Consider the following 14832-nt stretch of genomic DNA (forward strand, 5'->3'; position numbering starts at 1 on the left):
CATGGCAAGCGAGTTGTAAAACTCCAGTCCAGCACATAAGCCACTGGGCCAGCTGGCTGCAGTAAGATTCATCCAACTAGGTACGTATATTTATACACCATAGGGAAATTAGCATGTGTCCCACTGTGACCACAAATGCAAGTTTTTACTGATGAATCTCCCGCCAGTATGGCCATGATGAACTCTAGCTCAAGTCTTCTCAAAGCCATCATCATGACTCATGAAATCCTAATAACATGGTTGCAAACAAACCATGGTAGGGGTGAGGTTCAAACTCATGGCAGGTGAGTCATAAAATTCCAGGCCAGCACATAAGCCACTGGGCCAGCTGGCTACAATAAGATTCATCCAACTAGGTATATTTATACACCATATGGAGGTTAGCATGGGTTCCACTGTGGCCATAAATGCAAGTGGCTTACATGCTGACCTGGAGTTTTATGACTCACTTGCATGAGTTTGAGCCCCATTTGTACAGTGGTTTGTTTGCAATCATGTTATTACGAATTCAGGAGTCAAAATCATTTCTATTTCTGTAATATATCTTCCATTCTATAAAATGATACCAACAAACTGAGAATACAACAATAAAAACTACCCAAAAATATACCACTAAGTTGCTTTTTTAAACCAAAAACAGTTGTTTTTTTTCCCATTATGCACAGTGTGGCACAGGAATTTTTTTATATGGTGCACACTTACTGCATAGATCCATTCTCTCAAATATGGGCCCAGATTTACTGCTCACTGCTTATCTGAGCAAGCTGAACTGCTCATGTAGTTCTACTACACAGACCCTGAGCTCAAAGCTGTAGTACTACTGAACAGACCTTGTAAGGGTTAAAGATAGACATCACATACACTAAATGTAAACAGTACAGTACTTCATATACATATTAGTACACCAAATTGTTTTAACACTTTCATCATTTCCCAGCAATGTAGGGTGATGCAAAGAAGGAAACCATTCACCATCGCTCATTCTCTAGCTGGCTTGACAGAAATGCAGAGGCATCACACAGCAAATGACCCTTGTAACTGCAATATCCCCCCCCCCCACAGTGCATGTTGAATAAATAATCAAAACCTTTGTCTTTAGATCTAACTTCAACCAGTTTATGTTCCTTATTATTTTTTTATTGCACTGAATTTCCTTTATAAACACTTTCTAATGTAATCACATTTTTATATATAAAAACAAAAATTAAATGGCATACTTATGTACTTGATTCTGTATATGAACTGCTGAATGACTGACTTGATATTTATTCTTATATCTGTTCAGCAAAAATGTATGAATGTATGAAATGGTTTTTATACATCACTGTATTTGAACACTATTGTTCGATGTCAGTTATTTCCTGTTAATAAAAAAATGTTAATTTGTATTATTATTATTATTATTATTATTATTATTATTATTATTATTATTGTAGGTAGTAGGTTGGTAGACAGCAACCACCCAGGGAGGTACTACCGTCCTGCCAAGTGAGTGTAAAACGGAATACTGTAATTGTTTTACATGATGGTAGGATTGCTGGTGTCTTTTTTCTGTCTCTTAAACATGCAAGATTTTAGGTACATCTTGCTACTTCTACGTACACTTAGGTCACACTACACATACATGTACAAGCATATATATATACACACTCCTCTGGGTTTTCTTCTATTTTCTTTCTAGTTCTTGTTCTTGTTTATTTCCTCTTATCTCCATGGGGAGGTGGAACAGAATTCTTCCTCCGTAAGCCATGCGTGTTGTAAGGGCCTAGTAACCCCTTCTTCTGTATAAATTACTAAATTTAAGAAGAGAAACTTTCGTTTTTCTTTTTGGGCCACCCTGCCTTGGTGGGATACAGCTGGTTTGTTGAAAAAAAAAAATTATTATTATTATTACAATAAAAATTAAGCACTAAATCCACAAGGGTCATACAGCATTGATCTAAATGTGTAGTTTATTTTACGTACATTTGTAAAATAAAATGCTGTACTAATTATTACTGTGTAGATGCATGTTGCTATACCTTATAAAAAAAGTACTAATGTTGAAAGCATAAAGTCTTAATTTTTTTTCTATTAATCTAAGGTTGAATGTCTCCATGGCTTATGGAGAAGAATCCTTCCTCCATGAGCTATGCATGTTGAAAGAGGCAACTAAAAGGCCACAAACTTGGTGCTTGTAACCTCTTACGAAATGAAAAAAAAAAGAAAAATATTTTTTTTTTGGTCACCCTACATCAGTGGAAAACAGCCGGTGTGTTAAAGAAGAAGTTTGATGTTATTTTTATCTTCAATTAACTCGTGATACATGTAGATGCATGGAACAAAAATTACTCGGAATTGTTGTGATGTTTCAGACTTCGATGGTGATGATTATCTAGGTCGGAGAGACCTTGAAGAGACCATTACAAAGCTTGTAAGCCCACAGCGTTTTTCACCAGGAGATATGGAGGTAAGTGCAAATTAAATAATTTTCAGTAGATAAATGAGTTCAAAAATCATTGGTATTTAAGAGGACTCTAAAGTTAGGTTGATTCTTATCAAATATTAACTCATCAGTGCCAATTTTGCAGACACTTGCCATAGTATATATTACTGCGCTTGTGACATCTTAAAAGAAAAAGATAAATACAGCTTTACGGCGTTTTGCTTTACGGCGTTCCGCTAATACGGTCATTTCAAATTATGACCAAAATTCGATATATGGCTCCCCCCACCTGACTTTCTAATATGGTCATCGTGCCCCACCCGGTTTGTTTACATTCTCTGTGAGATCTGTAAGCACTAAGTCTCTCCATTTTGTCCGGAATCTCCAAAATTTCAAGTGTTTTTAAAAGTTATTTCATATTTTATATATACTCGCACATTATCACTGTTTTTGCAGAGGTGCTCAGAATACAACAGTCTAGAAGTCTCCATTCACTCCTATCAAACACGCTCACGCACACCTGCTGGAAGTCCAAGCCCTTCGCACACAAAACCTCCTTTACCCCCTCCCTCCAACCTTTCCTAGGCCGACCCCTACCCCGCCTTCCTTCCACTACAGACTGATACACTCTTGAAGTCATTCTGTTTCGCTCCATTCTCTCTACATGTCCGAACCACCTCAACAACCCTTCCTCAGCCCTCTGGACAACAGTTTTGGTAATCCTGCACCTTCTCCTAACTTCCAAACTACGAATTCTCTGCATTATATTCACACCACACATTGCCCTCAGACATGACATCTCCACTGCCTCCAGCCTTCTCCTCGCTGCAACATTCATCACCCATGCTTCACACGCATATAAGAGCGTTGGTAAAACTATACTCTCATACATTCCCCTCTTTGCCTCCAAGGACAAAGTTCTTTGTCTCCACAGACTCCTAAGTGCACCACTCACCCTTTTCCCCTCATCAATTCTATGATTCACCTCATCCTTCATAGACCCATCCGCTGACAAGTCCACTCCCAAATATCTGAATACATTCACCTCCTCCATACTCTCTCCCTCCAATCTGATATCAAATCTTTCATCACTTAATCTTTTTGTTATCCTCATAACCTTACTCTTTCCTGTATTCACTTTTAATTTTCTTCTTTTGCACACCCTACCAAATTCATCCACCAATCTCTGCAACTTCTCTTCAGAATCTCCCAAGAGCACAGTGTCATCAACAAAGAGCAACTGTGACAACTCCCACTTTATGTGTGATTCTTTATCTTTTAACTCCACGCCTCTTGTCAAGACCCTCACATTTACTTCTCTCACAACCCCATCTATAAATATATTAAACAACCATGGTGACATCACACATCCCTGTCTAAGGCCTACTTTTTCTGGGAAATAATTTCCCTCTTTCCTACATACTCTAACTTGAGCCTCACTATCCTCGTAAAAACTCTTCACTGCTTTCAGTAACCTACCTCCTACACCATACACCTGCAACATCTGCCACATTGCCCCCCTATCCACCCTATCATACGCCTTTTCCAAATCCATAAATGCCACAAAGACCTCTTTAGCCTTATCTAAATACTGTTCACTTATATGTTTCACTGTAAACACCTGGTCCACACACCCCCTACCTTTCCTAAAGCCTCCTTGTTCATCTGCTATCCTATTCTCCGTCTTACTCTTAATTCTTTCAATAATAATTCTACCATACACTTTACCAGGTACACTCAACAAACTTATCCCCCTATAATTTTTGCACTCTCTTTTGACCCCTTTGCCTTTATACAAAGGAACTATGCATGCTCTCTGCCAATCCCTAGGTACCTTACCCTCTTCCATACATTTATTAAATAATTGCACCAACCACTCCAAAACTATATCCCCACCTGCTTTTAACATTTCTATCTTTATCCCATCAATCCCGGCTGCCTTACCCCCTTTCATTTTACCTACTGCCTCACGAACTTCCCCCACACTCACAACTGGCTCTTCCTCACTCCTACAAGATGTTATTCCTCCTTGCCCTATACTCGAAATCGCAGCTTCCCTATCTTCATCAACATTTAACAATTCCTCAAAATATTCCCTCCATCTTCCCAATACCTCTAACTCTACATTTAATAACTCTCCTCTCCTATTTTTAACTGACAAATCCATTTGTTTTCTAGGCTTCCTTAACTTGTTAATCTCACTCCAAAACTTTTTCTTATTTTCAACAAAATTTGTTGATAACATCTCACCCACTCTCTCATTTGCTCTCTTTTTACATTGCTTCACCACTCTCTTAACCTCTCTCTTTTTCTCCATATACTCTTCCCTCCTTGCATCACTTCTACTTTGTAAAAACTTCTCATATGCTAACTTTTTCTCCCTTACTACTCTCTTTACATCATCATTCCACCAATTGCTCCTCTTCCCTCCCGCACCCACTTTCCTGTAACCACAAACTTCTGCTGAACACTTTAACACTACATTTTTAAACCTACCCCATACCTCTTCGACCCCATTGCCTATGCTCTCATTAGCCCATCTATCCTCCATAAGCTGTTTATATCTTTCCCTAATTGCCTCCTCTTTTAGTTTATAAACCTTCACCTCTTTCTTCCCTGATGCTTCTATTCTCCTTGTATCCCATCTACCTTTTACTCTCAGTGTAGCTACAACTATAAAGTGATCTGATATATCTGTGGCCCCTCTATAAACATGTACATCCTGAAGTCTACTCAACAGTCTTTTATCTACCAATACATAATCCAACAAACTACTGTCAGTTCGCCCTACATCATATCTTGTATACTTATTTATCCTCTTTTTCTTAAAATATGTATTACCTATAACTAAACCCCTTTCTATACAAAGTTCAATCAAAGGGCTCCCATTATCATTTACACCTGGCACCCCAAACTTACCTACCACACCCTCTCTAAAAGTTTCTCCTACTTTAGCATTCAGGTCCCCTGCCACAATTACTCTCTCACTTGGTTCAAAGGCTCCTATACATTCACTTAACATCTCCCAAAATCTCTCTCTCTCCTCTGCATTCCTCTCTTCTCCAGGTGCATACACGCTTATTATGACCCACTTCTCACATCCAACCTTTACTTTAATCCACTTAATTCTTGCATTTACACATTCATATTCTCTTTTCTCCTTCCATAACTGATCATTGAACATTACTGCTACCCCTTCCTTTGCTCTAACTCTCTCACATACTCCAGATTTAATCCCATTTATTTCCCCCCACCGAAACCCCCCTTCCCCCTTCAGCTTTGTTTCGCTTAGGGCCAGGACATCCAACTTCTTTTCATTCATAACATCAGCAATCATCTGTTTCTTGTCATCCGCACTACATCCACGCACATTCAAGCATCCCAGTTTTATAAAGTTTTTCTTCTTCTCTTTTTTAGTAAATGTTTACAGGAGAAGGGGTTACTAGCCCATTGCTCCCGGCATTTTAGTTGCCTCATACGACACACATGGCTTACGGAGGAAAGATTCTTTTCCACTTCCCCATGGACAATAGAAGAAATAAAGAAGAACAAGAGCTATTTAGAAAAAAGGGGAAAAACCTAGATGTATGTATATATATATGCATGTGCGTGTCTGTGAAGTGTGACCAAAGTGTAAGTAGGAGTAGCAGGATATCCCTGTTATCTTGCGTGTTTATGAGACAGAAAAAGAAACCAGCAATCCTACCATCATGCAAAACAGTTTCAGGTTTCTGTTTCACAGTCATCTGGCAGGACGGTAGTACTTCCCTGGGTGGTTGCTGTCTACCAACCTACTACCTACATTTTATATATACTCTGATAATTATACATATGTATACTTGTACCTAAATAAACTTACATACTGTGCTGGCATGCAGGTACACATTAAAATCAGTAAGAGTCTCTTAGGTCTACAGACGTCATATTAGTAATGATAATAATCATCGAGTCTCATTTAAATGTCGTATATTACGTTAATATACACATTTTCGTTAATCCATCTATGATATTTTTTCAAATTTATATAATAAACACGATGCATAACATATAAATATGATCACTACACCCCACAGTAGAATAAATAAACATAAATGTGAGATGTGGTAGCAGACGACTTGCACAAGTGACGCCATATTAGAAATAATAATAATAATCACCGAGTCTCATTAAATGTCGTATATTACGTTAATATATACATTTTCATTAATCCATCCATGATATTTTTTTCAAAATTATATAATAAACACTATACATAACATAAAACGATGATAAATACACCCCACAATAGAATAAATAAACATAAATATGAGATGTGGTAGCCAGATAACTTGTACATGTGATGCCAAGAATAACATTTTCTCTAATCTAACATAAGAGAAAATGTGTTACTGGGGGTAACTGTAGAAAATTATTCCTTTCGTATGTATGCAAGTTTATTCAGGTATACACAAATACAGTTACATAGATTATCATACATAACAATATATGTGTAGAGAACCCAGGATAACCCAAAAAAGTCAGAGTGACTTATTTCCATTGCCTTCACTCAGAGCATTATTTCTTCTCAAAATGATGTTACATGAGAATGGGAGTGTTCTTTATTTATTCTACCGTATCAATGTAGAGACAACTTGTACACAATGTAACTTGTACACAAACCAGACGTGTACACTTTTTTGGTTTACAAAACTTACGTTCGCCTGGTTTGTTTACATAACTCTGCGCCTGTCCTCTCTCATGCACTCATTCTTTCTCTCTCTCATTTATACGTTTTATCTCATTTACTTACTCCTGACCCTACATTAAGACTACAAATATTTTAAGGTAAGTAATGAGTGAACTGTATATACATTTTATTGCTCTGGGATGCTTAAATATCATAGAATAGTATGTGTGGGTGGGTTGGCCTGGTATGGTAGCCCGGCTGACTACATACATACCGCACTTGATTTTTTACAATAAATACTACTCATCTCACCCTAGATTAAGACTACAAATATTTTAAGGTAAGTAATGAGTAAACTGTATATGCATTTTATCGCTCTAGGATGTTTAAATGTAATAGAATATTATGTGGCCTGGTATGGTAGCCCGGCTGACTACCATACATACTACACTTGATTTCTTACAATAAATACTACTTGTCTCACCCTAGATTAAGACTATAAATATTTTAAGGTAAGTAATGAGTGCACTATGTGTGTATTGTACTTTTTTATTGTTTTTTGATGCCTGGTTCTATTGCTAACTTAATATATGTTAGTGTAAACTTGTTATCTAGTGTTTGTATGCATTTATAAGTGGAAAAAAAGGGTGTTCCACTTTACGGTGGTAGCCTGGAGCCTAACCTGCCGTATAAGTGGGACCCTACTGTATTTCCATTAGAATATATGGAGGTTGCAGTGGAATTGCATATTCTAAGGAAAGCTCCTCATTATGCAAAGTATTTGGGCATTCCACTCAAAGTGATGACTTTGGCATTATGGAAACTGAACATGGTCATTTCTCATAACCAGTGTAAATTTTGTCTTGATAAATTAGACACATATGCAACACTTGGGTATCTTTATTGAGGAAACATTTTGCCACACAGTGGCTTCATCAGTCCATACAAAGAAGAATGGTGAAGAACAGGAGGAGTATGAGGTAATCAGTCCCTCAGCCTTGAGTCGATGTGGTCAGTCAATCAATTTTGAAAAGAATGCAGCATATCTCCGGAGAAGTAGCTTATATACCGTAGGCAAGAGAGGTGCAGCAGTTGTAGGTGGTATCACATTTGTCCAGTGTGGAAGTAGGTCATGCCCAAGGGTTAGGCGAGTGAAGAATTCCCTGTATTAAGATCACAAGATGTTGCTGTGTCAGACAGGAATGTAGATGAATGGTTCAGAGAACCGACAAGTTGATTAATTAGATACATATGCAACACTTGGGTATCTTATTGAGGAAACGTTTTGCCACACAGTGGCTTCATCAGTCTATACGAAGAAGATATGCTGTATTCTTTTCAAGATTGATGGACTGACCACATCGACTCAAGGCTGAGGGACTGATTACCACATAGATCTACGTTTTTTTTACATATCTTCAAATATAACAAAAAAAAAAACGTAGATCAAAGTTTTTTACACGTTTTCAAATGTAAAAAAAGAAAAGAAGATCTACTTCTTTTACATACTTTCAAATGTTGAAAAGACGTAGATCTACGTTTGGACAGTTTAAGGGTTAAGTTAGCAATAGAACTTATGCATTAAAAAACAATAAGAAGTAAAATACACACACAGTACACTCATTATTTACCTCAAAATATTCGTAGTCTTAATGTAGGGCAAAAGGTGAGTACCATTTACTATAAGAAGTTAGGTGTGGAAGCCCTCCTGGCCACCCCCAACCACACATACTACGACGATGCTTAAATAGAGTGATAAAATGCATATACAGTACACTCATTACTTACCTTAAAATATTTGTAGTCTTAATGTAGGGTGAAAGGTGAAAAGTATTTATTTGTAGAAAGTGGTGTGGTAGGTAAGGTAGTGTAGGGAAGCCAGCCTGTCCACCCCACCCACTATATAAACCAACAGACGATGCGTCTGGTTGTGGTTCGTAAACCTTCATACAAACGCCTTACATTGTGTACAAGTTGTTTCCACAATGATACAGTAGAATAAATAAAGACCAACACTTCCATTCTTATGTAATTTTTAGAAGGAATGATGCTCTGACAAATTATTGATATTATTATTATTATTACAAATTATTAAAAATTATTATTATTACAAGTTATTATTACAAATTATTATTGCAAGTTATTATTATTATAATCATAATAAAAAAGAAGCACTAAACCCACAAGAGTCATGAATTGCTATATATATAGAGGGAAGGCATACGAAAGGAATATTTATCTACAGTTATCCCCCCAGTGTTTGACTAGAGAAAACGTCATTCTTCCGACACTCCTACAGAGCCGCTTTGTAAACAAATCTCGTATTTATGTCAATTTTTATTCTGTGGGTGTATGTATAATGTTTATATGCTATGTAACGTGTTTCTTATATAATTTTGAAGAAAGTATCATAGATGGATTAATGAAAATGTCTTTATTAATGTAAAATAAGACATTTAATGTGCCCAAGAGAGATTAATATTACATAGTATTACTATGGCATCATGAGTAGGGAGACTCTTAGTGATTTTAATGTGTACCTACATGCCAGCACAGTGTGTAAGTATATTTAGGTACAGGTACACATAAGCATAATTATCAGAGTACATATAAAATGCGCAATAACTTTAAAACACTTGAAATTTTGGAAAGTTTCCAGACAAATAGATGTGCTCACGAAGAATGTAAACAAACCAGGTGGGGGTGCCGTATTTGAAAGACCACTTGGCATATAGCAAATTTTGGTCATAATTTGAAATCGCTGTATTAGCGGAATGCCATAAAGCGGGGTCCTACTGTATGTCTTCACTCTTATTTTTCTCTCTCCAGGCACTGGTTTCAAGAGTTTTAGAGGAAGCTGATCTAGATGATGATGGTATGCTGGCCTTTGCTGAGTTTGAGCATGTCATCTCCAAATCTCCAGACTTTGCAGAGTAAGTTCTAAATAGAGTAAAGTCTTGTATTTTAAATGCATTACAATTATTACACAGTTGAAGGGTTCATGTTTGCATCATGTCATTTTCACTAATTATTCAATGAGATACATGTATCTGCTACAGATAACTGAAATATACTAAATTCTCTGATAGAAAATAATACCTGTATTATGTACACGCATGTATAACAGAAAAATATTGATGAGTTTAATTACAGATACACTTAATAGATATGAAATATTCACTATTTCTTTTTTTCAGTTCTTTCAGAATTCGCCTTTGAATAAGTAGTGGAAAAGTAAGTACTGTATACAGCCTCTCCTCACTTAACGACAGGGTTCCATTCCTAAGAGTAGGTCTGTAAGTGAATTGGTTGTTAAGCGAAGAGCATACTATACTGATAGTGCATTTGTGTCATCCATCTTTAGATTTTTTTTAATGTCACCTTTACATCATTTATAACATTTGTGGTATATTTTTCAATGTTTATACAGTAGTGTACTATGCAGTGGACCCCCGCAAATTCAGAACCGCGAATTCGCGGCTTCAGTAATTCGCAGATTTTTCTTTAGAAACTAACTAATATTCGTTTGCAGGAATCCCTGTGGCAAAATATAACTTTTTATGTGTTTCAATGCTAAATATTAAGAAAAATATAATTTAATAATTTTGTAACGTAAATATTAATGTAAATTCAGCAAAATTTCCAAGTAAAATATAATACTGTATAAATTTATTCAGTTGGTATCATTCATTATTGGTGAGTACCCATACATTTAAGTTTACTTTTACTAAATTAAATTATTACCATGTATTTACTATATGTATACCAAAGAAAACTGGGTTGCATGAATTACAGTATACAGGTACCTTCCGACATGCCCAAGCTTGGTTCCGACCAACCGGTTGTAAATCAAAATGGATGTAAGTCGAATCTTAGAATATTGCCCATGTACTGAGTAATAGTAGTAGTTATACATGTGGTGGAAAAGTCAGCTGGTACATAAGAAAGAAAGGTTATGAAAGATATGGCTTGGGTAGCATAGAAAATAGGTTAGGCAAATGTATGTGGATGGATTTGAGAATGCATGTTTCAGAGTCCCTTCTAGAATAGAACATAAGAAAGGAGGAGCACTGCAGCAGGCCTGTTAGCCCATACTAGGCAGGCCCTTCACAATCCATCCCACTAACAGAATATTTGCCCAACTCAATTTTCAATTCTACCCAAGGAATAAGCTTTGATAATTCTATTAACTCATGTGCAAGTCCCACTCAAATCCAACCCCTCTCACTCATGTATTTATCGAACCTAAATTTCAAACTACCCAAGGTCTTAGCCTCAATAACCCTACTAGGCAGACTGTTCCACTCATCAACTACCCTATTTCCAAATCAATACTTTCCTAAATCCTTTCTAAATCTAAACTTGCCTAATTTGAATCCATTATTTCGGGTTCTTTCTTGGAGAGATATCCTCAAGACCTTATTAATATCCCCTTTATTAATACCCATCTTCCACTTGTACACTTCGATCATGTCTCCCCTCATTCTTCGTCTTACAAGTGAATGTAATTTAAGGGACTTCAATATCTCTTCATACGGAAGATTTCTAATTCAATGAAATGATTTTGTCATTCGTCGCTGAATGTTTTCTAACAAATTTATGCCCATTCTGTAAAATGGAGACCAGAACTGAGCTGCATAATCTAGGTGAGGCCTTACTAATGATGTATAAAGCTGAGGTATAACCGCTGGACTTCTGTTGCTTACACTTCTTGATATAAATCCCAGCAATCTATTTGCCTTATTACGCATGCTTAGGTAGTACTACTGTCTTGGTTTAAGGTTGCTGCTTTCCATAACCCACAAATCCTTTTCGCATTCTATACGGCTAAGTTCAACATTATTACGCTGGTAGGTGCTAGGGTTATGAACATTTCCGAGCTTTAAAACCTTACATTTATCTACATTGAACTGCATCTGCCACTTTTCTGACCACGAATTGAGTTTGTCTAAATCCTCCTGAAGTTCCGAGACATCAAGGTCTAAATCGATTATCCTACCTATCTTTGTGTCATCAGCAAATTTGCTTATGTCACTAGTAATTCCCTCATCAAGGTCATTTATATATATATTATAAACAACAATGGCCCTAAAACTGTTCCCTGTGGAACGGCACTTGTTACAGATCCCCAACTCAGATTTAACCCCATTTATGCACACTCTCTGCTTCCTATTAGTGAGCCATGACTCGATCCATGACAACACTTTTCCCCCAACGCCATGAGCAGCCACTTTCTTCAACAGTCTCTGATGTGGTACTCTATCAAAAGCCTTACTAAAATCTAAATAAACAATATCGAATTCTTTATACTGATCAACAGCCTCAAAAGCTTTGTTTAAGAAGGTTAATAAAGTATTTAGGCAGGAACGGACCCTGGTGAATCCATGTTGAGTATCATTAATCAAATTATGCCTATCAAGATGGCTTCTTATATTATTGGCTATAATTGACTAGTAATTTGCCTACAGTTGAGATTAGGCTTATTGGGCGGTAATTTGATGGTAACGACTTGTCTCCTGCTTTAAAAATAATAATTACATTAGCCATCTTCCACATATCAGGCACTACACCTGTTTGAAGAGATAAATTAAAAATATTAGTTAAAGGTTCACAGAGTTACATTTTGCATTCCTTAACCCTTTCAGGGTCCGTCCCGTAGATCTACGGCTTTACGTTCAGGGTCCAAACCGTAGATCTACGTCATGAGCTCAGCTCACTCTGATAAACTGTGAGTGGTACACTTGGGCCTAGATATGAGAGAATACATCTATGTAGTATGTGTGTAGCACATAAAACAAATCCTGCAGCACACTGTGTATAATGAGAGAAAAAAAACTGAAACCAAGATTTTCGATTAAAACATCAACTTTGCAGTGTTTTTTCGTATGTTTTTTATAGTTGTATTTGCAATTTCTTGGACTCATTTGATAGAATGGAAGACATATTACAGAAATAGAGATGATTTTGATTGGTTTTATTACTGGAAATGGCTTGAAACTGAGCTCAAAGTAGCGGAAATGTTAAATTTTTGCCGATGTTCAAGAGTAAACAAACGACCTCACATGTCTAATACACGCCAGCTGGTGGGTCTAGTATACATTCACAAATGTGGTGATGATATTTATACAATTATTACAATATTGCATAACAGTAAATCTTCTATTTTTTGGTGTGAATAAAAATTCATTTTTTGTGTGAATAAAAATTCATTATGTGAATAAAAAATCAAAATGGAATTTATTTGTAAAGCCTCAAAACGTAACTAATGAACCGAGGAAATGTTAGTTTAGTGCCAGGAATACCTACATTGTTTATTCTGGACGCTATTTTGAAATTGGAATATTTTGAACTTTGTTATAAATTGGCCAAATTACCAATTTCCGATCACTTTATTTTGTAGTTGAAACAGTTGACTTGGCGATTTCTTGTGCTCAATCGATAGAATAGAAGTAATACTAGTGAAATAGCTAAAAATTTGGTCGACTGGAATGATGTAATTGGCCTAAAATGGGAGTCAAAGTCAGCAAAATCGCCGATTCATAAATATCGCTGACACATCAAAATTCGCGAGAGCATAATTTCGTCAATTTTCCATCAAATTTCGTACTTTTTGTTTTATTACCTTCATAAAAAGATTCTCTACCATTTCATAAGAAAAAATAACAAATTTTTTTTTTGGAAAATTCTTGGACACTGGGGCACCACTTCAGATTTTGGCCTTGGACCCTGAAGGGGTTAAGAATCCTTGCAAAAAGCTCATCAGGACCAGGCAATTTATTTTGCTTCAACCGATCTATCTGCTTGATAACCATTTCGCTAGTGACTGTGATATTACATAATTTATCTTCTTCAGGCCCACTAAAAAACCTAATTATTGGGATATTATTAGTGTCTTCCTGAGTAAAATCCGAGAGAAAATAATTATTAACCCTTTCAGTATGGCTTACGCACCAGGGTTATTGACGTACTAGTACGCCTAAACTCTAGCACCTTCAAATCTAGTGAGGGAAAGCTGGTAGGCCTACGTACGAAAGAATGGGTCTGTGTGGTCAGTGTGCACACAGTGCATAATGAGAAAAAAAAACTCCAACTGTGTTGTTGGTTTAAAACAGTGACTTTGCAGTGTATTTTCATATGGTATTTATGGTTGTATTTTAGTTTTCCTGGTCTCATTTTATAGAATGGAAGACATTACAGAAATTGAGATGATTTTGATTGGTTTCATAATGAAAAGTGCCTTGAAATTGAGCTCAAAGTAGCAGAAATGTTCAATTTTTACCAAAGTTCAAAAGTAAATAAATCATGCCAGGCGTCCAATACACGTCAACTGGTGAGTCTAATATTCTTTCACAAGTGCGCTGATATTATTTATACCATTTCTACAGTAATGCAGCAGTCTGCATAACAGTAAATCTTTTATTTTTTTGTGAGAATAAAAATTCAAAGTGTAAAGCAAAGGAGATGTAAGAGGGGCCTGGGGACATGACTAATGAACAGAGAGAATGTTATTTCAGTGCCAGGAATGTGTGTCTTGCTTATTCTGGACCTTATTTGGATATTGGAATCTTCTGAAATTTGTGCAAAATTGGCAAAATTGCCAATTTCTCACCGCTTTATTGGATAGTTAAAATTGGTAAATGGATGGTTTCTTGTACTCATTTGATAGAAAAAATGGAATTCTTTCAAAATAGATATGATTTTTGTCAACTAGTACACTGAAATTGGCCGAAAATAGGGCTCA

At 36.4% G+C, this 14832-nt stretch overlaps 1 protein-coding gene across 4 annotated transcripts in view; it reads left to right on the top strand.

Annotated features, from left to right (window-relative positions):
• Window positions 1-14832, top strand: part of LOC128687143 (calcium and integrin-binding protein 1) — a 97916-nt gene that overhangs the window by 71146 nt on the left and 11938 nt on the right. For 3 of the 4 annotated variants that reach the window (XM_070092583.1, XM_070092582.1, XM_070092581.1), the window contains exons 5-7: window positions 2355-2449; window positions 9921-10024; window positions 10289-10325. In XM_070092583.1, coding sequence (XP_069948684.1) covers window positions 2355-2449; window positions 9921-10024; window positions 10289-10310 — 221 coding nt within the window. In that variant the 3' untranslated portion in view covers window positions 10311-10325. Of the gene's footprint in view, window positions 1-2354; window positions 2450-9920; window positions 10025-10288; window positions 10764-14832 lie in introns of those variants that run through there. The other variant, XM_070092580.1, reaches the window with a different exon arrangement.

The sequence above is a fragment of the Cherax quadricarinatus genome, chromosome 40 (genome assembly GCF_038502225.1).
Source record: "Cherax quadricarinatus isolate ZL_2023a chromosome 40, ASM3850222v1, whole genome shotgun sequence".
In the NCBI taxonomy this organism is placed as follows: Eukaryota; Metazoa; Arthropoda; class Malacostraca; order Decapoda; family Parastacidae; genus Cherax; species Cherax quadricarinatus.